This window comes from Stereum hirsutum (genome assembly GCF_000264905.1).
Source record: "Stereum hirsutum FP-91666 SS1 unplaced genomic scaffold STEHIscaffold_2, whole genome shotgun sequence".
NCBI lineage: Eukaryota > Fungi > Basidiomycota > Agaricomycetes > Russulales > Stereaceae > Stereum > Stereum hirsutum.
This window is the reverse complement of record NW_006763132.1, coordinates 3660753-3685452: the sequence shown is the minus strand read 5'-3', so window position 1 is coordinate 3685452 and position 24700 is coordinate 3660753. Positions and strand designations below refer to the sequence as shown.

Genomic DNA, 24700 nt, shown 5'->3' with positions numbered 1-24700 from the left:
TTTGACTTCGCTAAAGCCCAATAGGACGCGGCGATTGATCCGGTCACAGTTTCAGAGTTGATTCTAATACTTGTGGATACGGTCTAATAACCAAGTACGAACAATAGCCCTTGGACTCCATGGAACTAACCGCTTAGTGTGTGATGCGGAGTCCATCTCAAGCCGAGACATACCTTACTTTAGTGAGCGCATCAGGAGGAATACTGGGTGACTTTCCGTGGAGAGTTTCATAGATTCTAGAGGCATGCATGTACACTGGCAGAAAGGACACATACGTAGATTTCTGATTGGGTGAGACCCCTTTATTTGTGTTTCTGTGTATCAGGAAGCATCCTAGATTGCTACGGACAGTCACCCACTGTCATACACGGTGTGGATTGCTTTCGGAATTGTTCACCTACCAAAGGACGTAGTTCAACACTTCTGAGTGCCAACCTGCAGTTCTTATCATGTTTGGATGTAACATGATACCGTTCTGCTTACTCGTTTATTCTTATTATCATCATTCTTCCTACACCGTACATTACTGTTCCCGTAAAATACGGCGGCTTCTATTACGCTGTAACCTTTTTTTTTGGCGAACTCAAAATTTCAACATCCCAGTCCACACTGCACAACAGTGGTACCACACTTTCCACATCCACCCTTAGTCATAAATGCGTCGAATGCAAGACATTTAAGCCTCGTCTACCCCATCGGACAGCATGTACAAGCACTTAGTGCATTTCGTGGTCACACTCTCTCAATCACTAGAAATACCGATCGTTTCCAAATACAAATTTCCGTCTCATTCTTGATACTATCGATTGCTCTCAATGATTTCTCCTGATTGAATGATAGACAAATAACGACACGAACGGATGAGAAGTATTGTTTGGCTCCATCGACTACTCAATAGAGACGCATCTTGACTGGAGGTCCGTCTGGTTGCCCGCTGCTACATTCGTTTTTGATGAAAGTCTCCACAGCTGTGAAGCTCGACACTGCAAAGAGTTGTAAAATTAGGATGAAATGTCAAAAAGAGGAAATGAAAACAGTACATACACAACCTCTCGCAATGCTTCTCGTGGACAACCAGTTTCTTTCTGAGATCCCTCTCGAGATCCGTCAGTGCCTGTCAGAGACTAATATCAGTATCCTTGACACAAGTCAAGGAACAGTACCGACGCACTCTGAGAGTTTCCCTTAAGCCTCTGTCAGCCTTGTTGTCGGCCCGTTTATCCGTAGAAGTAAATGGAATGGCTGTGGCGTCTTTGACTGCATCGTTCAAAATCTGAGCAGAGTGCTCAAAAGACTCGACCGTGTCCTATGAAAATATATAAGTGTCCAGATTCAAAAACTTCCAGTACTCTGAAATGGACGACTACCTTCTCCACCTCCTCTTGCATACATTTGAAAGCATTTGCAAGTACAACGTTACGTTCTGCAAGTGGACCATTCTCCACGACCTCGGCTGGTATTTCTTTAATTAATTCCTCTTCAACGGATTCGTTCTCTGTCTTGAGGGGGAATGCCGGGGCGTATACGCCGAACATGACTGTCAAAGAGAGAAAGTAATCTTGAAGGTTTTCCGCTCTCGCGCGTCAACTTTATATCCGCTCTTGAAGTTAAATCTCCGCCTGAAACATCAAGTCATGGGATCTCGTTTCACGAAGCAGTGCAGAGGATGTCCCGGTAGGGCGTCTTCTGTCAGCGCCCAATACTGAGATTGTTGGGCAAGGGAATTCGACTGTGCCTCAAACATAAAAGCCATCACGAAACTTCGCGATCCGATCGATGATAGAGAAGTCGGGTCTCCGTGCTGCGCCAATATGTTCCGCGAAGAGCTCAACACGACCTCTTTTTCGAGACGGTGAAAGACGCTGGCAAATGCCGATCGTCGCATGAAGTTGTAGCGATACACACGCTGACGTTTTTCTCTGGATCTTCCACGGGTTGCTACTCCATGTGTGATGGGTTGTGTCAATGAGGCGAGTAATAGATCGGAAGCAGACAGCTTAATACCGGTAGACATCTTGCGACCTCGAAACGCAAGTGTTCCGCTGATTCTAATCATTTTTGTCGTTGTCTGCTGAAGAAAGTACATCTGATTTCAGTACGGAAATAGTGGAAAAATACGATGCTGTATGTCCCCCGATGCAATGCCGGACAGATTTCATTGTTCGACTAGGGTGCCATGCGTTAGGAAAAACACTCATTCCAGCAACAGGCCCGATGCCCGTTCTTTTCGTGGAAACTCGATTCAATCAATTAACAGCGTTGACCAGCAATAAATCATCCTGTGCTGAGCCGATAGAACACGATATCTCATGAGGTGGGTCCAACAGTCTGTCATCAATACAGTTCATGTAAGTATGTACTCTATTTCGACTCCCGTCACATTTCATAGAACTCAAAGCTCTCGGAGAGCCTCCCACGTTCTTCGTTTGCAGTTTATAATATGACAAATATGGATGTGCGTGCTATGCCTTCGTTGGAGCCCTTGCGAATGAAAGGTCTGCTGCTGGGATTCAGAGGTCTACCGACAGCTTGATGTTTTCGAATTGTGAGAGGAGTCTACACGCATAGAATTGGCCAATTTTCTGCTCACTCTACAGCGACATATCGTGGAGCTTCCTTGGATCGCAGGACTGTCGTTGATTTAGTGATGATTTCATACTGCTATTCCCTATGTTACGTTGAAGTGCGATTCGCTGTGAAATCTGGAGGCCAATCGATAATGCCATGCTGCCACGTGAGAGCCCTGCTTGTTGATCGATTTCTACCCAACGGTTGAGCTGTTTGTGGATGAGAGTGTGGGAGCTGATGAAGGAGTAGTAATAAGAGAGCCCTTCTCCAATATGAGCTGGTGGGGTTACATTCGTCTTTGATACGGCACTTCGACAGTAAGAGAGCGTGCCTGACTCGTGTACTTGTTTGTAGTATAAAAGCAGCACAACCTCTGTATTAGAAGCAGCAGCTCTCGGCCCCACCTCGGATTATACGAAACTTCCATACTTACTATACTACTCGCAAAGGTGTGTTTCAGATTGAAAAGAGATGCAAATTCATATCTAGGAACAATGATTTATTGATTGTCAGTCCTGAAGATGCAGATACTTGGGGGATACTTATTCTCGCTCGATGTTATTGCCTCATGGGCCAGAACTCAGGGTATCCCACTACCCAAGGGCGACAACGCCTTCTCCAAAGCGGACTACAGCGATGTTATCAACGAGTGGATCGTCGAGCACAAAAAAGAAATCCCTGTGATTTCCACGGTCTATCCTCGACTCAGATATCGAACGACCGAGGAAGCAGATGCCAATTTCCGAGTTTTCTTCGTGATAATGGCTCAAGAACAGCCTGGTGCCACGCCACGTAGATACAATGTTATCAAATTCGACGATACGAACCAGGGTATCCAAAAGGACGTGGAGTGGCTGCAGAGTGTAGGTTTGCCCTTGAAGACGACGACGGTGGGAGAGGCGAATAAGTGGGCTGAAGAAGGTGCTTGGTACTCAGTACCTAACAATGACCTATCGCGTTTCCCGACGGAGCGGACGGGACCTCAAACGCAGCGGAAGTCAGATTTGTAGGATGTTCTCACTGGCATTGGCGTGTAGGAAGATTAAGCACAGAGGTACGCCACCTCTTTACTCAGATGATGATTTCCTAGTTTATAAAATAACGAAGTCAGGTTTTGTAGAGGTCAAATTACGCATCCAATACATCAGATGGTCCTTTCCGGGATGTGAGCCAGATAGCCCGTCAGTCACACAAGAGATCCAGACCGAGTTGAGTAGCAAGGTCAGACTAGAGGTTGCGATATAGGCACAGAGAATACAAGTGACAGTTGAAAAACACTGACTGATGGGGGGAGAGGGTAGTGTAGAACCACCGTGTGACGAGAGCAGACTGAAGTGTCTAGCGAAGTTTAGCGTGCGTGAAGGACTGCACGTCGTCGGTATCTGACGGGCCGATTTGACGAATGAGTCATATTCGAGATTGCTGTTGCGCAGAGAGTTAAGAAGCGATGCTAATGACACAGGTATTGACTAGACATGTGGTTCGAAATGGTCCAGAGAAGGGAGGAGAGAAGAAACATTGTTGGTACCGGGTGCATCTTCAGACCTCGAGAACGCAGACATCAAGGTATTCAACATCCGCAGAGACAGCAACGAGTAGAGTCAAACCCATGTTGCTCGTAGAGTATTCGTGATGAGCACGAGCAGTTCAGAAGGGAATACTTAGAAGTACGCATTCAATCGCGACGGAAGACGGCGAGTATAAGGTGACCTCTCAATGGGTCAAACGCGGAGTGCTGAGCGTCGTGTGGGAGCAGAGACCTGCGTCAGTATAGGTGAAATGCTGAATATGAAGAGAGAGAACATACGTGAACAATTTATCCTTAGTCCAATTGATCCTGCAGTTCACGGGGCTATCCCGATACCACCCAGCGTGGTATATCACCTTTAACAAAATTACAGTATATACGCCTCGTCATGTCAGACAAGGGTGGTATAGGAGAGGAAGGAAAGAGCGATTCAGAGGAGTAAGAGGGCAATGCTCGTCGTATCGGATGAGATCATCGAGGCGTTGAATTAGCCTCGTAACATTAGTGGCGTCATATTTCTCCTTCTTTCATGCTGTCGGTTGAGGACATATAAGAGTTCACATAGTTATAGAGGTGCTCGTCATCCGAGAGGTGACGAATTTACTTGGGAAGATCGGGAGTGGGCGCAGGTTTCGGTGGTGCAAGATGGCGGCTTCCGACCCTAACAAGAGCAAACGAATATATATGCGCCACCACGTCCTTCTTCGTTAGAGTAGCATGATTGGAAGTGAGGGAGAGAGCAGGAGGAGACTGACTTCGTGACTAGCGAGTGAGCGATACCGTCCATACGTGTTGTACTTTCAATGTTATTGTAACACCGAAGATTATGAGACTGCCAATAATTGCCTCCGACTTTGTTTTTGTATAAGGGCTTTAGACTAGAGGGTAAAAATGCCGACTAGGGACATCCTGTGGGTAATAGTACGACTCGAGCAGCGAGCGGAAAGTCGGACACTCGAGCGAGGAAGCTAAGTCACAACCTATTAGGAGAACACGTAAGCAGACAGAATTTATCTTCCTGAAAACTATTATCAGTGGGTGTCCACATAGGGCTAGTAGCTGCAGTATAGCAAAGGAAAGCCAGCAGTCGAGGATGAAAACGAGCGATCGAAGGAAAAGAACGAAAAAGTGCGAGACGCGGAGCGGAGTGCCAATCTGATCTAATCTAATCAGCCCGGAATGTCTCGCTCGCGCTCCGTTGCCCTCGTGGCCTTCCTTCCGGGTTCCACTCTCCTCTGTCATCCACCTCCGACATCCGCTGCGAACCGCAACATGATGTTTGTTAGTCTGTGTCGTACCCCTGCCTGAAGCTGAAGCTCTTCTTCCTCTTGTCCTACCCTCGTCGGTGAATCAGACGAGGGCTTGCTACGGCACTAGGTTCATCGTGAACACAGAATGCATGCTCGGATTCAAGATCCAGTGACTAATATTAGGAAGCGGTGGTCCGGATGAATAGTATGTTGGGCAATATTTCCCATAGTCTCAACCTCGCTGAACGGAAAAAACGTATCGAAGGCATGAACGCCTTCAGCTGACCATCACTGAAGTCTCGAGCTCGAGACCTTGTGCCTTACGTCAGACGACCTTTTTCGGCGGTCCGACGACGTGCATGAACGCCATGAAGCCATCCCCAGGTTGCAACTCAAAACGAGCACTCTTTTGATTGTCTTTCAAACGTTCGTTCACTCTCGATATGCGGCACGCAGGGGTCGCACAACTGGCGTTTTGTCTGGACAATGGAGTTGGTACTACGCCAGCTATGGGCTGGAATCCATACAACGTGTTTCTGTATGCCAAATACTCCCCAATGCGACCTACCACTGATGTCTCTTCATAGTTGCGATACCGACGAGGCACAATACAGACAGGCGGCTCAGAATCTGGTCGACTCTGGCCTCACTACCCTCGGTTACGAGTACTTTAGCTTGTAAGATTCCTCTTTTTTCGAGAAGTACCGTCTCCAGGCAAAGTAATTGACGTCGGGCATATCCTCTAGAGATTGTGGCTGGCAAGGCACGACCCGCAACTCAACCGGCGGTTTCACATGGAACACGACCCGAATCCCATCTGGCGTACCGGCACTGGCATCTTTTGTACATGACCTTGGGTTGAAGTTCGGAGTGTATAGTGATGCGTGAGTCTTCGAGTCCACTCAAGTTGGATCTCCATCAGTAAGTCTCTGATATTTTGATGATGTGTTGTCACAACCCGCAGTGGGTATTTCTCCTGTGACTTCGTTGGAGGCACCGCAGGATGGCTAGGATCACTCGGGAACGAGACTTTGGACGCTGAGACATTTACCTCGTGGGGAGCTGACCTCCTAAAGGTAGGGATCTGACGTCTTCAGTCGGGATTCCACGATCAGGATCTCACCAATCTATGCAGTACGACAACTGCTTCGCCGTGAGCCCGATGGATTTCGTCGACAATGATCCACCAATCAGTCTCGAGGTTTGATGACCCATTCGTTCAACGCGACTTGTATCGTCCACTAAAGTATCATCCCATATGACAGCCCCACTACGTGGCAATGAGGAACGCGCTTGAAGCAACTGGTCGACCCGTTCTTTTCTCAATATGCGAGTGGGGTCTGCAAGATCCTGCTCGGTGGGCGAGCGATGTTGGTAACTCGTGGCGGATTTCGTGAGCATATCCACGACGTGTTGTTCCCATACTCGTCAATCCAACTCTTTGCTAATGTTTGCAGGAATGACATCGGTCCTCCGCCCTCGTGGGACAACCTTTTCCGCATAATAAACGAAGTCGTTCCTGTCACCGGTTTCGCAGGTCCCGGAGGTTTCAACGACTTGGATCTTTTGGAGGTCGGGAATGACGGATTGACAGTCGAGGAACAGAAGACTCATTTCGCGTTTTGGGCTGCGGTAAAGTACACCATTCTCTACAGTGGCTCATATACTGACGAGCGCTGAAACGTAGGTCTCCTTTGATGATTTCCACCGATTTGACCAGCCCTACGGATGATACTTTGGATATACTGAGCAATCAACGGATTATTGCTCTCAACGTGAGTTAATCTTACCCTAAAAACAAGTTGAACGGTCATCCATACTACTACAATATCATCAGCAAGACACTCTGGGGGCCTCCATCGCCTTCAAGCGGCGTTACACGAACGACCACGATGTCTGGGCTGGACCACTAGCGGACGGGTCCACGGTCGTTCGTACGTGCCAGTTCCTATAATTTCCGGGGACCGCTACCACGACTGATAGGGGGTAATTTATCGGTCTTATGAACAGTTGTTGTCAACTGGGATAACTCTAGCACTCGAACCTTAACTCTCGACTTCGCCGATGTCGGTTTCTCTTCCGCCACCACCACCGACGTTTGGACGGGCGAATCTTTGGCCACAATCCAAGAAACGTTAGTAGCTCCAACCCGTTCAGCTTTCACACAGACGTACTTATAAGCAATCTCACCATTCACGTCAGATTCACGGCTACCGTCTCTGCACATGGATCACTTGTCCTGAAGCTCACCAACGCCATTGCCTCCGAGCCTCCTTCCTTCACATACTATCTCGCTGCCAGCTCTACTAGTATCTTCTCTGGTGCCGCCGCCACTCGGATTGTTAATGACACTGTTACTGTCGTCGGCTTCATCGGGAACGGTGGCTCCAATACGCTCACGTTGGCTGGCATAGATGGAGGTACAGGCGGGAGCAAGCTGATCTCGGTGGACTATATCAACGCGGACGTTACGCAGTCCAATACAGCTTGCTCGAACTGTCGGAACACTTTTATCAGCGTGAACGGTGGGGATGCCGTACAGCTGCAGATGCCGATCTCCGGAGGGGTAAGTTCCCAGCTCCTTTCTCTTCGTCTGTCGCACTGACGTGACATTTCCTGACAGCGCTGGGACATCTTGTTCGAGGGCTATCTCGCCACATTGGATGGCTTCGTCGCGGGAACGGACAACACGCTTGAGTTTTCAAACCCGACCGCATTTGCACCAGACTTGTATCGTGTCGGAGTGGCTTCCTCTGCTTGATCTCCGATGTTGACCAGATGTCCCCTCGAATAACTAAAAGTTTCAATAGTGCGGCACATCCCTCGCAGGATACTCGTACCGCATGTGGTATGATCTCGAAACCTCAAACAACTACTGCTACTTGCTTTCGATTTGGGCGTTTGGGTTTTAAGACCGTGGGTCGATGTATTATTCCTGCTCCGACAGGGGACTGGACAGCTTATGCGATGACATATAACGGAGAATAATGATCCACGGTGATCAGGTTTTGACTGCTAATATTAACGCTTTCTCGAAAGATGTAGAGAAAGGGGTGCTACGACTCTGGAATGATTGACTTACTAATGAATATCAGGCTCCTGTAACGCCTATTGGTATTGCGCCATTGCACTCTGTATCAGATCCGTTCTGCAAGAGGAGCGGACACTCTGTCGCCTATTTGGGCCACATCGGTGCCACTTAGTCTAAGAATGACATAGTGACGTTCGGCTTTCTCCGTCTGGTTCCTTCTCTCCTCCACGCGTAGTCGGCCTATAAAGCTTGTTTCCTTGTTTCCACGCCGATCTGAACATCGACGAGTCTATAAGTCTGAGTCGCTCGACTTCCTAACTAAGTAAAGCAGTATTATATCCAAGTGCTCGAACTGTGCTTCGTGTTCTCTCTCTTCCCCAATACACCTAGCGCACCTAGTTCTCTTCCACGGCGCTGGCAGTGCGCTCATCCCGCCTCCGACATATTAACGGCATTTCTATCCGGGCGTCGTCGGTTCAGGTGCGAGTCCATGCATCTGGTGAACCACGGATGCAAACACACCGCAATCATGATCTTCCGTTTCACCCTGAGCAAGTCACCAATATAGCAGGGTTATCAAATCATAATCATAGTGACGGGGGATCTCTCGACGCCTCTAGAATCTGTCGAGAGTATAAGTATGCTTTGCAGGCGCCTCGAAATTTTTACCACGCCAGATCTCCTCTTCGTATCTGACTTGGCCTCTCCAGCAAATGGCCACCAATATCACCGGTATAACTGAAGATTTTAACGCCGTATATGATACCGTCCTAGTCGAGGGTCTTCCCTTCGTTTGCGAGAGTGTCGCTTATGGTAAGTTCTGCTCCTAGGCGTAAGATTCACATCATATTTAATCAGGTCTACAGGGTTTTATATAGCCGTAGTGGCGCTCACCACCATGGTCATATGTTATATTTCTTGTCCGATATTATAATGACGACGAGTGCTAACGACTTAGGGATTTCGTACAGCCGACGAGGATTATCCTCGAGGAACAGCATCATGATGATGGCAATAACGGCCATAATGTTCTTCGCAGCTAGCTGCCATTGGGGTCTGTCGATAAAGATCCTGCTTGTCAAAATGCAAGTAGCAGCGGAAGGCCGCGCTGTACCCCCCTCTCTTCATCTGATCGAAATCGCATGGACGAACTTTTTGCCCGGTGTGAACGTGAGTTTGCTGTGAGGGCTCCGTATTTTCTGTCGAACATCTTAATGCTTTCCTTGTGTATAGATGGTACTGAATGACGGAGTAGTGATGTGGAGAGCCTGGCTAGTAGCGGGGAGAGAGGCTAGACGGCGAATTGCTATTTTATGTGCTATCTCAACGAGTTTGTCACCTCCCGTTTCCTCCCTTCGCATCTCTGAATCAATACACCATATTGATGTGAATGTCATTGCAGTTCCACTAACAGTGACTGGAGCAGTCACCCTATACTATATCGTGCGTGCATCATCAGGTGCCATAGAGTGGGATGCGCTGTTCCAGGGCAGCTGGCAGCTCCGGTCAATCATCTACACTGGGACATTTATCACAAACGTATGGTCGACGGGGTTTATAGCATACAAAGCTTGGTATGTTACTAATATTTTGCGAGCTGAAGGACGATTCTGATACATGTTCCTGAAGGAAACATCGTGTACTGATCAAGAAGGTCAATATGTCCGAAAATTTGTCGGAGACCTACCGCTGTGGCCAAGATTATGATTCTTCTCGTCGAATCAGGAATGATATACTGCGGCATCTTCGTGAGTTCACGACTCCATTGCTCCAAGGAAAACGTGTTAACCCTTACCTGTCAGATGTTCATACTCATCGTGCTGGTAGTAGTCGACTCCACGGGATCTCGGTTGGACACTTCCTCGAATGCATTGTCCCAGCTATGCTCGGTCATGATTTCCCTCCTTGTTCACTTCGAAGTGAGTACAGTACCTATAGCAGTGGTATGCGTCGTCATTTAAATATCTGGCGGACATAGGGCATTTTTCCTACCATGATCATTTTGCTCGCGAAGCTACAGTGGACTTTGAGTGACATGACGATGAACAACGAGACGACCATACCCGTCTTTGCTGCACGATCCGACGTGACGGATTCAGTGCCCGCAGCGCCTATCCCGGAAAGGAGAGACTATCATCGAGCGTCCGTCATTATTGAGATCGAGCGTAGCTCAAGTTTCAGTGATATACAGTCGTCAAAGTCAAATGAGGAGTAGTCGACTCGGAGGAAGGAGTTTGATTTCGGTTCGGTGGAAACTTGCACAAGGGAGTATATTGTTGGCCCACCGATAGTTTTGTTGGGTGAATGATGTGTATTTATCTGTGAAGCCATCAACTACATTAATGATATTTATCAAACTCCAAAGGATGGACGGACTCTTCTACGAGTCAGTGACTGATCTGGGCCACACACGGTGCCACCAGCTGCAGGCACGGCCTTCGCCGAATATGGCTGCTCGCCACCCCCACGTTGACTCCGTTGAATTTCTGTGATCGCCTCTTTCTTTGATAGCACAAAGATGTCGCGTCTACCTCAACCGACCTCACGTTCGCGTCCTCAATCAACGACAACATCAACAACATCCATACCGTCCAGCTCGCGTCTAGTCCCCCCTTCGTCCCGATGGCGCTCTCCCTCCCCCAACACACCGCGTTCTCCGCCAGCGAATGCGCCACTTTCACCCACTTCGCCTTCTGGACAGTCTCGTCTGCGAACGACTTCATCTGTCAGAACGACATCACCACGAACACCGTTGACTCCTCCGACGCCCAGATTTGGTGCTAATGCTCGTCTGTCACCTACCGCACCCAGTCCGTCGCCTCGCCTGCGAACAAAGTCGACCCCGAACAAGCCCTCGCCCTCGACTGCCTCTTCTACCCGCAGACCTCCAGTTCCTTCACTCAAAGTCGAAGATGAGCAAGCCAAGTCCCAATCTGCGGCATCTGCACTGAGCATCAAGGAGGCTATCGCGCTGAAACGGGCAGAGGCGAAGAAGGCGCAGGAAAAGGCGAGCAAGGCATCGGCGGGAATGGCGGCTACGGAGAGTTGGGGTAATCTGGAGGACGCGGCTCCGGATACGTTTGGGAAGACAGAGGTGGAGGAGACGGATTTCATGGGGAGGTGGTCTGTGCGCGAGACGATTGAACGGGCGAGGAGTACAGGTCAGTTCGTTCTCACATGTGTACGGTCAGGAACGAGTTTTGTGGCGGTGGCGTCCTTTCGACTTACACCGAATCACTCGGCTTGCCACCATTGAATCGCCCTGGAGCTTATTGTGAAAGGGGTGATTGTTATATACGTGTTTTTTTCTACACCTTCGATCCCAATTCAACCTCGTAGTTCACGAACGCAGTCGCTGACCGTTGATTTCCTGCTTCTATTTCATTCTAGGCAACCTTAACATCTCCTCTCGCTCCCTCGCATGCATTCCGTCTGCACTCTTCGAAGTCCATCTCGGCGTCATACCCGAGCCCCTGGCTCTCCTTCCCAACGAACTTCCACTCCCCGAGTCCCCACGCAAGAAATCTGGCAACGAATCCGCCACGTGGTTCGAGCAGCAGGATCTAAGCGTACTGAAGGCGTGGAACAACGAGATCGTGGAGATCCAGAGCGAGATATCCTTGTTTGGTTCATTGAAGGTCGTTGACGTGAGTTTATCTACTTGTATACCGTGTTCATGCGGACTCATAACCGTATGGATCTATCCTAGCTGCACGACAACAAATTAACCTCCCTCCCAACAACTTTCGGTGACCTCCCCTCCCTCATTAATCTCGACCTCTCCCGAAACTCTCTATCTTCCCTTCCAGCCTCCCTCTTCGCTCTCCCCTCCCTCATAACCCTCAACATCTCACACAATCAACTCACCGCCCTCCCCTTCTCATCCTTCTCTACCACCTCGCCGACCCACAAACGAGCTCCATCCGGAAACCTCTTCGGCGCTCCGGAAATCCGTCGTGCCGACGAACCTCTCCCATGCCTAACCTCCCTCATAGCCTCATCCAACAGATTCGTAGCGAGCGGCATCGACGTAGATTCTATCCCACGCAACATCGTCACCTTCGACCTCTCCGAGAACCCGCTATCCTACTCCGGCGTCGATTTCATCCGTAGTCTGATCAGATCCTTAGGCGGACTGAAGAGACTGGAGAAACTGCTCATGAAGAAATCTGACATCGACGACCGCGGCTTCGAGCAGCTCGACGTCGGTTCCTCTTCCCCTTCGTCCCCAGATCCAACAACAGCACCATTCTTCCCGAAACTGAAAGACCTAGACCTCGAAGAGACGCGCGTGAACCGCGACGTCCTCCTCGAAGCCTTCGCCAAATCCAATCCGGCCAAGACGCTCGATTTCGAGCTTGCGTCTATAGCGGGTGCGCCTCCTGCCCAGGACGAAGGCGTGATCAAGGTGATGGTGGGGAAGAGGGTGATTAGGGAAGCGTGGGAGATCGAGGCGGATAGGAGGGCGAGGATGAGGAGTCAGAGGAGCGCGGGGAATTTGAGGGCCAGTGCGGCGGAACAGGACGCGGACGTGCCACCGCTGCCTCTTCAAGCCAGTGCGAAAGGAGGAAGGGTTCCGCCACCAGTGGCGAAGGTTGCGCCGGTGAAGGAGCAGTGGGAGATAGAGGCGGAGATGGGATTGTTGACGGAGGGAGGGAAGAGGAGGGCTAGGGCCCTCGCGGCTGCGACTATAGAAGAGCACGAACACGATGAAGGGCAACGAATAGCGCTCAGCCACGCGAGCGCTAAGAACGCACTGGCGAAGTATTACGACGATCGACTCAAGACGCTCACACTTCCTCCCGTCTCACCGCCCTCTCGGGCACACGGCCGTGGATTCTCGCTAGCCGCTCCTTTCAATAATAAGAGGCAGGGGAGCGGGGAGGATCTGGGCGTGCCGGTGGCTTTGGCGCCGTTGTATTTGATCGTGAAGCAGGGTTGGTGGGAGGCGTTGAGGGTGTTGGAGTTGAAGGGGCGGAGGGCGGATCCGTGTTTTGTCTTGCCTGACCTGGGAGAGACGGGGAGTGTCGTGTTTCGGAGGGTGGAGGAGTTGGTTTTGGATGGGTGTGGGTTGAGTGATGAGGTGAATGTCGGGGTTCATCGAGACGGGACGGACGAGGGGGCAGAAGAGAAGAGGACGAAGACGCCTGTTCTGGAGATCATTGCGAAGATATTTCCGAACCTAAGGACTCTCGATCTATCGAATAATAACCTCACAGCCGGCGCACTTTCCAAAGCCCTCCTCTCCGGCATTCTGCTCTCCACTTCAAGTTCGGATTCTGGTTCTGAGGACGTTGGGAGAGCGGGACTACGTTGTCTCAGGTTGAGATTGAACAGGATAGAGGCGTTGGATGGGTTCGTCGAGCTTGTGAAGGACGTCCTTGGGGATGGTGCTGCGACGGAGAGGGAGAGGTGGAAGCTGGAGGAGTTGGATGTGCGCGATAATTCGATTGGGAAGCTACCGGGCGAGTTGGGGTTGATGCCGTTGGACGCATTCTTGGTAGAGGGTAATGTGTGAGTCCAAATCCATCGTATCTTTTGCTTTTCATTTTTGCATGAAGTCGTGTTGATATTGATATTGGATCGTGTCCTGTGTTTTAGGTTCCGCGTACCAAACAGGAGAGTCTGGGAGAGAGAAGGCAGTAAAGGGCTCTTAGCGTGGTTGAGGAGTAGTATTGCGCAGTGAATCGTGGCAGCTTGAACATACTTACTATCTTACCATCCGATACCCAGTCAGTTCGTCCTCTTCTTCATTACGCGCCTGCCGCCCTCGCTAACTTGAACTCTCTTGAACTGTTTTTGTAGCGTGGTAGTCGAGCATCGAAGGCCATGACGATTGTTTTATCTGGGTTTGTCCACGTTGTAACGATATTCTTTATGATACGGTATACCATTATCTTCGTTTGTGCACATGCTGAAGACTTTGAGCAGTGCTTTAGCTCATGGCACCTAGCTATGGCTAGAACGTTGTTGCAGATCGTCCTCGTTCACAGACACGCGGCATGAATCTGGGTATTCGGTCTGCGATCGTACAAAAAGCGTCATAGCGACGGGTGAGGGTATGAATGGAATGTCTAGAATTGGACCGTTATGGATACACTTTGTCCATTCCGAGATACTTCAGAGTCGCATTGAACTGAACGCGGGCGCACCGAGGATCGTCAGCCTAATCAGGACTTTGAGTCGCTTCACGGAGACCGATCGCGGCACCGTAAGCCTATCCTTAAACTTTCTCTATTCCGTCATGGACGGCAGACTGTCTTCTGTTTTCGGACGAAGAAATGTGTATATATAAAGCTTCTGGCTTGCGGGCGAGAAGGCTTCGAATTTGAGAGCTTCCCTTTTTTCGTCGTTTCCGCTCCTCGACGTGAAGGCTCCGATATGACTACGGACCCTGCTGGTGCTGGTGTAGGTGTTGAGTTGCAGGGCATTTACGACGGTGTCGTTGCAGACGGTTTAGCTCTGGTGGTCGAGATGGTCGTTTACGGTTCGTTTTTTTTCCAGGCCAATGGGCGATACGAAATGCTCATTTGAACTTGTTTCTTCCTCAGGGTTCTACGCCAGCATGGTCTTATTCTCTACAACAATCATAGCGTAAGCACCATCGCTGTCTTCATGTATGTATACTCACTAATCGTTCCGAATCCCCATACCATGCACACAGCCGAAGAGGCGATCTCACACGATGCAAGACTATCATGCTGACCGTGACGATCCTCATGTTCGCCGTCGCGAGCTGTCATGCTGCGTTCTCGCTATGGATGGTATGGACGAACATGCGATTGTCGATCCTGGGAGAGGTGCCGCCGGATTCGTTTCGAGGGATTGTGGTGGCGTGGACGGATTGTTTACCTTGCGTCAATGTGAGTAGAGGGTTCGTTTCCGTCATATTTTTACATGTCCTGTGCGCCGTTACCTATGGTCATGGCTTCGATTTTGTTGGGGTATAGTTCATGTTGAACGATGCGGTGGTTATGTGGCGTGCTCGGCTACTATCTAGACGGAGAGCTCGACGCTGGATCATGATATGTGGCCTTCTCACGCTCGGTAGGAGCCCGAATTATCACCTCTTCCTTCTGTAACGTGGACCTGACTCGAAGTCTAGCCACCCTAGTCGGACTCATGATCTTAATTCTGGTGTACGCTCTCGATGGGCCGACAGGCCTTTCCATTCTCGAAGGGGACGGGTGGCAGGCTCTGTTGGCAGCGTATAGTTTGACACTGTTCACAAATCTATGGACGACGGGTGTGATTGGGTATGAGACGTGGTGAGCCTTTACTGTTTACCACCATCGTCTATGTCGTTCATGCTCACGACGAACCACAAGGATTCATCGCAGAGTCCTCAAAAACGCGTCTACTCGGGGCTCAGGCACTAGTTCCGGGTCCGGTCCCGGTCTTGGGAGGTCTACAGCCGTTTCTAGGATGCTCGCGCTGCTCATCGAGTCGGGGGTCGTGTATTGTTTCTTACTGGTCAGTTTCCAGTGTTTACATTCGTGCCTTCGGGTCAAGCTGACGATACTGACTGCGATGCCCCCAGATCGTTTATCTCGCGATGTCCTGCGTCTACGTTAGCACCCGAAGCAACCAAGTCGATCTCCCCTTTATCATTGCATACTCCGCTTTCGCATCGGTCTGGGTCTGTCTAGCGGTCTGTCCTTTCTTTTATCTTTGTGGGGGTTGAGCATTGCTGTGCTGACGATTCGACTAATTACAGGGCATGTACCCCACCACGATTCTCCTCCTTGCATCTCTCCAGTCCACCCTCTCCGACAATAAAATCCCCGCTATCACCATCGCCAGTACATCCGCATCTACAACGTTACCGACTTTGAATTTACCACCATACGCATACGGGTACCATCCTGACTCAAATCCGATGATTGAGACCGCTGAGCTACGGAGAGGAACGGGGAGCAGGAGAGGAATGGGGACGTCGTATCGCATGGAGAGATTGACTGCAGAAATGGACAGGGATGGGGATGGGGAGGGTGCGAGGGGCTCGATGTCGACTTATACGTGTGATTTAGAAGGAGGACGTGAGAGCAAGGACGTAACCGGTGCTGCGTTTGGATAACGGGCCTTGACGTTCAGTGTGTTTCTTTTCCGTGAGTGTTGAGTGTTCGTGCGTTGGAGTTATGGCCGATCTGTATTTTTGTCTGTATTTCTTGAGATTTTGTATTTGTATCGTTGCCAGTTGGTTGCATGCTGGACATGCAACCAAGTGTACAAGTTTCGTGGTTCTTACTGTACGTGTAAAATAGACTTTGCCAGTGAACGAGGTCCAAAATATGATATGGTTTTCTGTCTGTGCTCGAGCGACGTTTGAGTGGGGCGCCGCCCGAAAGGAAAGAAGGACTGGCTGTGTGCATACGAGCGTTGAATTCGGGACTGACACCCAAGGATATTGGGCCTGAGCCTATCCGGCGGGCTAAAAGAATGGCAGGAAAAAGAAAACATCCCGCCGGGCAACGGCGGGCCCAAGGCGGGCCGTTACGCCGCTGTCGCGTCTCCCCCAACTTGTCCTCTCCTATGTTTTTGCCCCGTGGACTCCTCGTCGCTCTTTCTCCCCCTCTAATAGTCCGCCGGGTCTAGTGAACGTCGTGGATCGTGTGCTTGTGCGCTAGTGTTCGTCGTGTGCCAACGTTCGGCTCAGAGCTTCCAAAAGACGCAGTCCTCAGTCGGAGTTGGACTTGGATTCCGACACGGAATGTCGGGTGTTTCTTTGGTTGGGTTGGTTTTCTTTCTGTCTGGTGCAGTTGAATTTGAGTTCTTAACATCTCGGTGGGAGGAAGCGAGTTCGGAATCTGGAGCTGACTTGACTCGGGTGAAAAGCCTTCAGAGGACACTGTAGTCTAAGTACCGCTGCACCACTCTGGTCTGCTCTGCGGGCCATATACTTGTGTTTTCTCTTTCCTGTTTGTCCACCGATGGGCCGATACACCCTCCACCCTGGTCGGATGCCCGATATTGAAAGTACTTATCTCCGACGGCTGCAGGTACTCCTTCATCCCGCCATAATTACTTCCGTCCAACGATGCATATCCCATTCTGAGCTTGAAACAGCAGTACTCCTGTCTTCTCAAAGTCCGTACCGTACATCCACTGGTCAAGAAAATACCCTGTCGCATCGTCCCCGATCGCGACGGACTTCACAGCGCACGCCATTGATGTTGACATATATAGGGCCGCCGGTGAGATCGAGTCTGGTCTAATCGGCGCTGATAGGGACTGTGTAGATCCTGACATTACTTGCACCGACCTGTATCTTCCAGGACCGGCGGACTCTTGGTTGCACCATCATATCATGTCGACATCTTCATCGATGTCGCCTGTGCCTTCGTCTGGGAGGATTAAACATTCAGGAACAATGAGGAGGTCTCGCTGTGTTTCTAACTGGATGCGTCGACCTGTCGTCTTCTGCTTCTTCTTTCTGCGCTTCTGTTGTCATCGCTTGCTCCTAGTGATGCAAGTTTAGTGGATTCTCTCTTTGCCGCTAATACGACGTTTGACTATAAATGTTTAGGCTTGTGGTTGGATAGCCGGTCTCAGTTCGAGAGGCACGATAAAGATATTGAGGTTGATCACAGTGGCTGTCATCCGACGAATTGTCGGTTTATTTCAGTTGAATCACTGCCAACAACCATTCGTTCACAGAGCTCTCTTGGCCGTAAGTCAGCAATAGTGGTTTGTGGAGGATCGTTGTGCCCGAAGCAAAGTGCCTCCTGCGTGTTTGGGGGACAATAGAAGTCCGCATTTAGGTTAGACTTTCTCTTCTAGGCACGGAGCCCTTTGTCATTTTTAGTCACCGTATCTGTACCGTCGGCATGATTGGAGGATTTGATTTGTGTCGAGGACGTCTTGGACGCCGATCGAGAGGAAGATACGACCAACCCCGATTACGCCGACACTCCGAGCGCAAGACCGACGGTGGGAAGAGGAGTGCCTGGACGACTCTGTCGATAGCCTCCGCGTCCGGACTTTCCTGCACGGTTCGAATGTTTTCGACGACGATGATTGGAAGTCGGACGGAAAAAATGGGGGTCGAATGAGCCGTTCATTATCATTCTCTGTGGCGATCGGCGCGGGGTGGCGGCCTCTCGCGTGAGACGTCTGTAAGCAGGTCACGTGGAGAAAGAAGAGATATTGGGCACGGAGTAAGCGCACAGGGGCCCTGTTTCTCGTGCGAAAGTGTTAGGATTCCCCTCACTGCCTCCAACGACGAGCACGACGCCTTCTCGACGACGCCCACGCCCACGACGATGCAGAGCTCGGGTAAACCAGGTCCGTCCGACGTGGCCCCGTCCGAAGAGAGGTGAGTGTTGAAATTCGATTCGTCTTGTGCTCTGCTCGCGAGTCAACGTAAGGGACTGACTGTTATGGGCACCGTCCAACCAGCACCGTCAAGATGCGGGCGCGGGTCTGGCGCGCCTGCGAGACCTGCAGGAAACGCAAGGTGTGTATGCGGCCTATCCTATCCAGCTAGAATCGGCTCTCATCCTTCTTCAGATTAAATGTGACGGACAGGTATCTCCTCCGCCTTACTCCTGCCGTCTTTCCGTTTGTCTGATCGCCCGGCCGTCCCTAGGATCCATGCGCGTACTGTTTGTCCTCAGGAAAGACATGCTCCTGTGCGTCCTTCCTTTCATTACTTTCATATTCTCTAATCTTGACTCGTCTCTCTTTCTCTCTAGTCCGCGAGATTCACGACAATGCCGCCGGTGCAAGGCAGTAAGCAGCCAAATTCATTCCAATTTCCACAATCTTCCCGTGTTTCTCATTTGAAAGTTCAGATATGCCACCAACGTCGATAACCGGCTTGCGAAGCTCGAGGATACGGTACAGAAGATGATCCCCATGGCGCGCGCCTTTGAGACCTGGCTCGATACAGACGATAGAGCGTTGCCGTAAGTCCCCCCAACTTTTTTCGTTCCAAATAAGGATCGTCGCTTCGTGGATCATGAGCGTGTGCATTTGCCAGTGCTGTGGGGGTGATGGCCGGAATGCTGTTCTCCATGGGTTGGCGTAAGTGGCGCCCGAGAGCATGCATGTTTCGCGTCTGTGCCTGTGAATCCGCGTCGTATCCGTCGGTGCACCCATCACCGCGTACTTCTTTATAGCGACCGAAACTTGCATGATGTTGTATAGGTGCCCGAGCCGTTGTCGGGCGGTATCCAGGTTGCAATGATTCATGCCCAGGCATAACGAGATTCGCATTCTCGTTCTTCACAGTCACTGACAAGTTGGTACTTGTGTAGATTCCGGGGACTACGAGAGTCCTCCACGACGAGCGGGAATCACCCCACCACTTCATCCCACCACTCCACGGTCCAAGACACCTTACCGCCCTATCACCCCTCCGCGGCCATCCAGAAACTCGCCCGCCATGCAGGATCAGACCAAACCCAACCGTCATCGACGCTCAGCCCAGCCCCCAGCTCACACGTCCTCGAACCTGAAGACGACGGTGGAGAAGGTCGATGGTCGGACCGATTCTCGCACCTGACGAAGGATTCATACGGCTCGCTACGGTGAGCGGTCGTACGACCAACTTCTGCACTTGGCAGGTCTCTTACATCTCACGTCTCACCCAGATACATCGGAGGTGCATCCTCATACATGCTCGTCGACGCCCTGAACTCGCTGCAAGACTCCCAGGCCGTCGAGGCCTCTCCTGCCTCCAACGGTTCCTCCAGCAAACAAGCCGTCGACATGGAATTTCCCTTCTTCACCCCCAACAAACATTTCCGCCAACAGGACGCGCTCCCCCGCGCCGAACACATCAAATATCCCTCCAGCACCGTCGCCGACGAGCTCGTCACGTGCTACTTCACGCACATCCACCACACCTTCCCCATCCTCCAACAGCAGATCTTCTTGCGGAGATACGTGGAGGCGATGGAGATGCGGCATGCGGGGAAGCCGTCGAAGGATTCTGCGTTTTTGTGTTGTCTTTTTGCGGTGTTTGCGTGTGGGGCGACGTTGACGGCAAGGCAGAAGGGGAGTTCGCATCCGAATTCGCCCGGTGGGGCTGCGGCGGGGAATGGCAAAGAGAAGGAGAAGGAAAAACAGGCGGCGGCGAGTACGGCGGCGAATTTTAGTGGGATGGAGTGAGTCCTTTTTTTCTCGTCAAGTCCCATGGAATGGGATGGTTGGATGGGGTGGCTGACGTGTGGGTTGTGGTGTAGCTTTTATGAGAGAGCACAGTTGTTGTTCTGGATGGGTTCCGGTGGATCTTCGATTGAGCAGTAAGCTGTTCTCCTTTGCTTACTTGCTCCCGCGAAACTAATATTCTGCCCAGTGTACAGTGCCTTTCGTTATTGGCAATTTGCAACGCTGGATGGAACAGTAAATAGAGCTCTTTCCTCATTCTAGCCACCCTTGATCTGACCGTACTCATTTTATTTCCAGCACTTGCCCAGTCGTGGATTAACGCCGGTCAAGCGATCCGACGAGCTCAGGATCTCGGTCTTCACGTACGTCTCTCATCACCCCCCGCCTTTTAAATGCACCTGATCTTGAATCACATCCGTTTGTTGTAGCGTACGCCACGACGAACGCCCGTCAACGCATTCGAAAAAGAGATGCGGAGAAGGGTATGGTGGTGCGTCTATGGTCTCGATCGCGTACTTTCCATCGCGCTTGGAAGACCTTGTGGAGCGCATGACGACGACTGTGATGTTGAGATGCGTAAGTTCAGTTTCAGTCCCCCTCCTACGCTCGTACTTCCACTGGAAAAGAAAGACTGCTGACAGACCTTGCATACGTTCATTTGGTAGCGGCGGAGCTGGACGATGCGCAACTGCTAGCGACATGTGAAGGGAGCACTGTCTCACCTGCGGGGACGACAAGTTATATGACTGGTTTCGTTGCGTGAGTGTCCTACCCCCAGTTCTCCATCTATATTATCATTGCCTCCACAGTTTCGGTCCTTAAGCTGACACGTCCTTCTGTTCGCCCAGACTACTGCGAATCTACGTCATCGCAGGCAAAGTCGTCCGTTTTGTACAGTCGCCCAGGTTCAAGGACCCAGACCGGGAAGACACAGAGGAGACGATCAAGGTGTTAGGGAATGAGCTCGAGGTTTGGTGAGCATGCTTTCACCCTGCTTTCGATGCAGTGAAACTGACGAAGCTATTGTTTGTGGCCCAGGCACCAAACGTTGCCACACAGTATCCGGTTCGCGGCGAACGAGACGAAGAACCCGGATATGCTTGCGCTTTGTCTGATCACGTTCTTTGTTTATTATTCTGCAATCATCAACCTTCGTGAGCTGCATTTTAACTAGGTTCTCTGGTGGAGTACCTGAGGCTGATTGGGTGGCGTAGATCGACCTTTCATGGCTGATCCACCGACGACGCCGTCGGATATGCACCATTTGAATATGTGTTTTACTGCCGCGAAGTCATGTATGTTTTCGTCTAGTTTTCTTGTTTTATATTATGATAATAACGAGGGCGCCCGACCTCCAGGTATTCGGATTGGTGAGATCGTCAAGGAGATGATCCCGACCTCGCACCATCTAGCTTTCGCCGTGCAACATATCACAGTACACTCCCCTTCTACCCCTTCTTCCTCTCCGTCTCGTACTGATCAATTACTTCTTCCACAGCTATCCGGCGTCTTACTCCTCCGCTGTGTCTCCTACATCAACGAGCCTGAGCTCATCGCCAACCTCATCGCCGATGCCGAAAAGTGCGTGAATATCCTCGAGGATATGCAAGATATTTGGCGGGGCTCGAAACGTTGCAGAGAGATCGTGTCGGACCTGCTGAATGTCGTCAGGGGAAGGGTGTTGAACATGGGTGGCATGGCGGGCTTGCAGCAAGGCATGCAGCATGATAGTCCGATGAGCGGACAGGATAGGGCGTCACAACATGGGAGTGCTGGGATGGGCCAGGGCTCGTACGTACCCGCCTTTTTTTTAATGATTGTGCCGTGTCAGCTCAGACTAAATTCCCTTTCACGGTATAGGTTCACGCCAGAATCCTCGTCGTCTGGGAAGCGCAAGCGGAACGACGTCGGCTTCCAGGACCTTCGCACACGACCGCGTCTCGACGATCATCGACAAAACACAGCGACGGGCCTGAGCCCACCACTCATGCACAACTCTTACGGTCCTTCCTCGTCCTCAGCTTACGACGCCCAACCACAAGATCCTCGCTCACACCAAAGGGTTTCCAACCTACGCACATCGGTCGAGATGGCCGAACAGCAGCAACATTACGGTACCTCGTCCGACAATACTATGTCACACACATCTCCCGTCGTTAGCGGGTTCAATCCTCATCCACACTCGCATCAAAGTCGCATGCTCACCGCCGAGCTCATGCGTCCGCTTCCGGGCGACATGCCACCTCCCGACACTCCCGGCGCATACGGTGATGGTATTCCCTCGAACATGACGCCAGACCCCACCATCGGCGTCCCGTCGAACGGGAAGGCGTCCTGGGAGACGTCGAGGCTGCCGTTTTCGGGGTACGATTTCTTGGGCGAGGATTTGTATGCGTTGTTGGGCAATGGGGGGAGGACGAATGCGGAGATGAATCCGCAGATGTTCGAGGAGAATGCGCAGTTGCTTTGGCAGGCTTATGGGCAGCAGGACACGATGGGCTTTGGGGGTGGTGAGCAGCGGTGATGGGGTGTGATTTAGGTTGGCTTTCTGCGTCAGGTTATTTTGTGTTGTCGCGTTGAGCGAGTTGGGCCAGAGCGGGTGATTGAGCGAATTGGTCGAAGAGCTGGTAGGTCTGTGGTATGGAACGATCGATGGTTTGTTCTAGTTTTTCTGTTTCAGGGCTTTGACCGTTTCTTTCTCTTGCTTATGGATGATTTTAACCTGGCTTTATGTCGTCATGCCAAACGACTTCACAACTGAGCCGAGAGCTCCCTCCCCTCCTTTTACTTCCTTTTTTCTCTTCTCTTCTCGCTCTCGTTTTCCGTTTGTCCTGTCGCCGGCCTCTTGATATTTCTTGATATCTTGCCTTTCTCTTCTTCTCATCTATATGGTCTCTTTGTTGTGCGCTGATTTTTCTGTAGTTTTAATCTGGTACCTTATTCGGCTTTGTCTTTCGTGGGAGCCACCATTGAAATGTCTTTAGTCGACGACAGCAGTCTTCGTGTAAGTGGGACGACCCTCACGCAGTGTTTCCCCCAGAACGGTACATATGCCTCAAGACACCTCGCGATTGCCTCGCGACTATACGGAACGGAAGCCGATCCTATCCTCCCATGAAGCGAAAGGCAAGGTATACAAATCAGTAACAGCTTTCACATGGACAGGTTTCCTTGCATATCGATGACTGGCTTCCGGGGTGCCCATCGTCTCTGATACGGTCTTTACAGGTATAACATTTTGGTCGTTTTCCTCCCTCTGGCACTGAATCATTGCTCTGCCCGCTCTACAGGTATCGACATAACAGGAACAGTATGTATACTTGGATCGTGCCCACCCGAGTTGCACATATCAGAATTCAGAGACGCCGAACGAAGGAAATGTCGCATGGCATGCCGCACCATGCTATGCTATCTTGTGTGTAAGTTATGTGACTCTGGAGTGGTGCTGTTCTGTGAAAGAACTCCCTGGCGCTTGGTCCTGTTCCTTATAAAACGATGTCCCTCTGATCACGACTATTTGCTCTGTTCCCTCCTTCTACTCGCATTCACCGAACTCTGTGCCGATGGCGGATCCGGAAGATCTCTCCTGCTCATTTTTTGATAGCGTCTCCTCCCCCCAATGTGACTGGTCTGCCTGCTTCTATGCTCAGGCTGTGCCCTCGGATGGCATCGAAGCAAACACTGACATGGATGGCATTGCAGTCGGGGTTGCCAGTGAGTAAAACTTCCACTAGTATCACTCAGCGTTATCAACTCGATAGCTCACAAGCCCGACTTCGCGACGTGCTGAACGAAGATATAGCACTGTCTATCTGCCTTCGTAGGTCTATGTGTCGTAAGCATAAATCATGGGCTTTCTGACGTAGCTAGCTAGCGATTCTTATCTATGGGTCGGACGGTGATGTTATCGGCCCATTGTTTGCTCTGATGTGGCAGCAATTTTCCGTATTGCTGGCAACTGTGATGAGCATAGATCGGGGACAGTTATCAATCTTCGACGCAAGCTTCGCTGTTCTCGTTACTGGTCCTCCTTTCAGTGCTCTTTTGATTGTTTGTGCATTTGATGATCTGTTTGGCTCTCCAAACATGATTTTTAGTCGATGTGGACAGTGGAGGATGTGGATGAGATCTCTCACATTTCTATACATCGTCCTTTGGTTCGTGATCATTAGTACGCAAACACTATCAGACACCGCATTCACGGACAGT

At 50.8% G+C, this 24700-nt stretch overlaps 6 protein-coding genes across 6 annotated transcripts; 5 read left to right on the top strand and 1 right to left on the bottom strand.

Annotated features, from left to right (window-relative positions):
* Positions 1-891: 891 nt before the first annotated feature.
* Positions 892-1535, bottom strand: STEHIDRAFT_153300 (uncharacterized protein; the record flags this gene model as incomplete). Its single annotated transcript, XM_007300269.1, has 4 exons — positions 892-983; positions 1045-1114; positions 1172-1306; positions 1368-1535. 4 exons carry the CDS (start codon positions 1533-1535, stop codon positions 892-894), a joined length of 465 nt encoding a protein of 154 aa, XP_007300331.1.
* Positions 1536-3089: 1554 nt separating this feature from the next.
* On the top strand, positions 3090-3578 carry STEHIDRAFT_108174 (uncharacterized protein; the record flags this gene model as incomplete). The annotated part of the gene is made up of 1 exon (XM_007300268.1): positions 3090-3578. The coding sequence occupies one exon, from the start codon at positions 3090-3092 to the stop codon at positions 3576-3578; it is 489 nt and encodes a 162-aa protein (XP_007300330.1).
* A 2341-nt stretch (positions 3579-5919) lies between these two features.
* On the top strand, positions 5920-7300 carry STEHIDRAFT_48505 (glycoside hydrolase; the record flags this gene model as incomplete). Its single annotated transcript, XM_007299203.1, has 8 exons — positions 5920-6023; positions 6093-6230; positions 6311-6422; positions 6482-6547; positions 6612-6739; positions 6804-6983; positions 7034-7121; positions 7184-7300. 8 exons carry the CDS (start codon positions 5920-5922, stop codon positions 7298-7300), a joined length of 933 nt encoding a protein of 310 aa, XP_007299265.1.
* Positions 7301-12536: 5236 nt separating this feature from the next.
* STEHIDRAFT_50164 (uncharacterized protein) lies at positions 12537-14063 on the top strand (the record flags this gene model as incomplete). Its single annotated transcript, XM_007299342.1, has 2 exons — positions 12537-13891; positions 13979-14063. The coding sequence occupies 2 exons, from the start codon at positions 12537-12539 to the stop codon at positions 14061-14063; spliced, it is 1440 nt and encodes a 479-aa protein (XP_007299404.1).
* A 695-nt stretch (positions 14064-14758) lies between these two features.
* Positions 14759-16454, top strand: STEHIDRAFT_153296 (uncharacterized protein; the record flags this gene model as incomplete). The annotated part of the gene is made up of 8 exons (XM_007300267.1): positions 14759-14864; positions 14929-14971; positions 15042-15240; positions 15328-15424; positions 15483-15645; positions 15706-15850; positions 15918-16028; positions 16095-16454. 8 exons carry the CDS (start codon positions 14759-14761, stop codon positions 16452-16454), a joined length of 1224 nt encoding a protein of 407 aa, XP_007300329.1.
* A 2126-nt stretch (positions 16455-18580) lies between these two features.
* Positions 18581-23526, top strand: STEHIDRAFT_165888 (uncharacterized protein). The gene is made up of 19 exons (XM_007300266.1): positions 18581-18692; positions 18776-18833; positions 18887-18904; positions 18966-19008; positions 19072-19108; positions 19171-19284; positions 19636-19908; positions 19972-20487; positions 20566-20625; positions 20679-20725; positions 20789-20853; positions 20920-21067; positions 21157-21250; positions 21340-21465; positions 21530-21645; positions 21706-21786; positions 21850-21926; positions 21990-22282; positions 22352-23526. The coding sequence occupies exons 1-19, from the start codon at positions 18640-18642 to the stop codon at positions 23013-23015; spliced, it is 2883 nt and encodes a 960-aa protein (XP_007300328.1). The 5' UTR covers positions 18581-18639; the 3' UTR covers positions 23016-23526.
* The last annotated feature ends 1174 nt before the right edge of the window (positions 23527-24700 follow it).

Bases quoted from the DNA above. Each gene is read 5' to 3' on its own strand.
- STEHIDRAFT_165888 (XM_007300266.1), top strand. From the start codon at position 18,640: ATGCAGAGCTCGGGTAAACCAGGTCCGTCCGACGTGGCCCCGTCCGAA. The intron at 20,854-20,919 runs GTACGTCTCTCA...CGTTTGTTGTAG, and splicing joins CTCAGGATCTCGGTCTTCAC to CGTACGCCACGACGAACGCC. The intron at 21,466-21,529 runs GTGAGCATGCTT...TTTGTGGCCCAG, and splicing joins GGGAATGAGCTCGAGGTTTG to GCACCAAACGTTGCCACACA.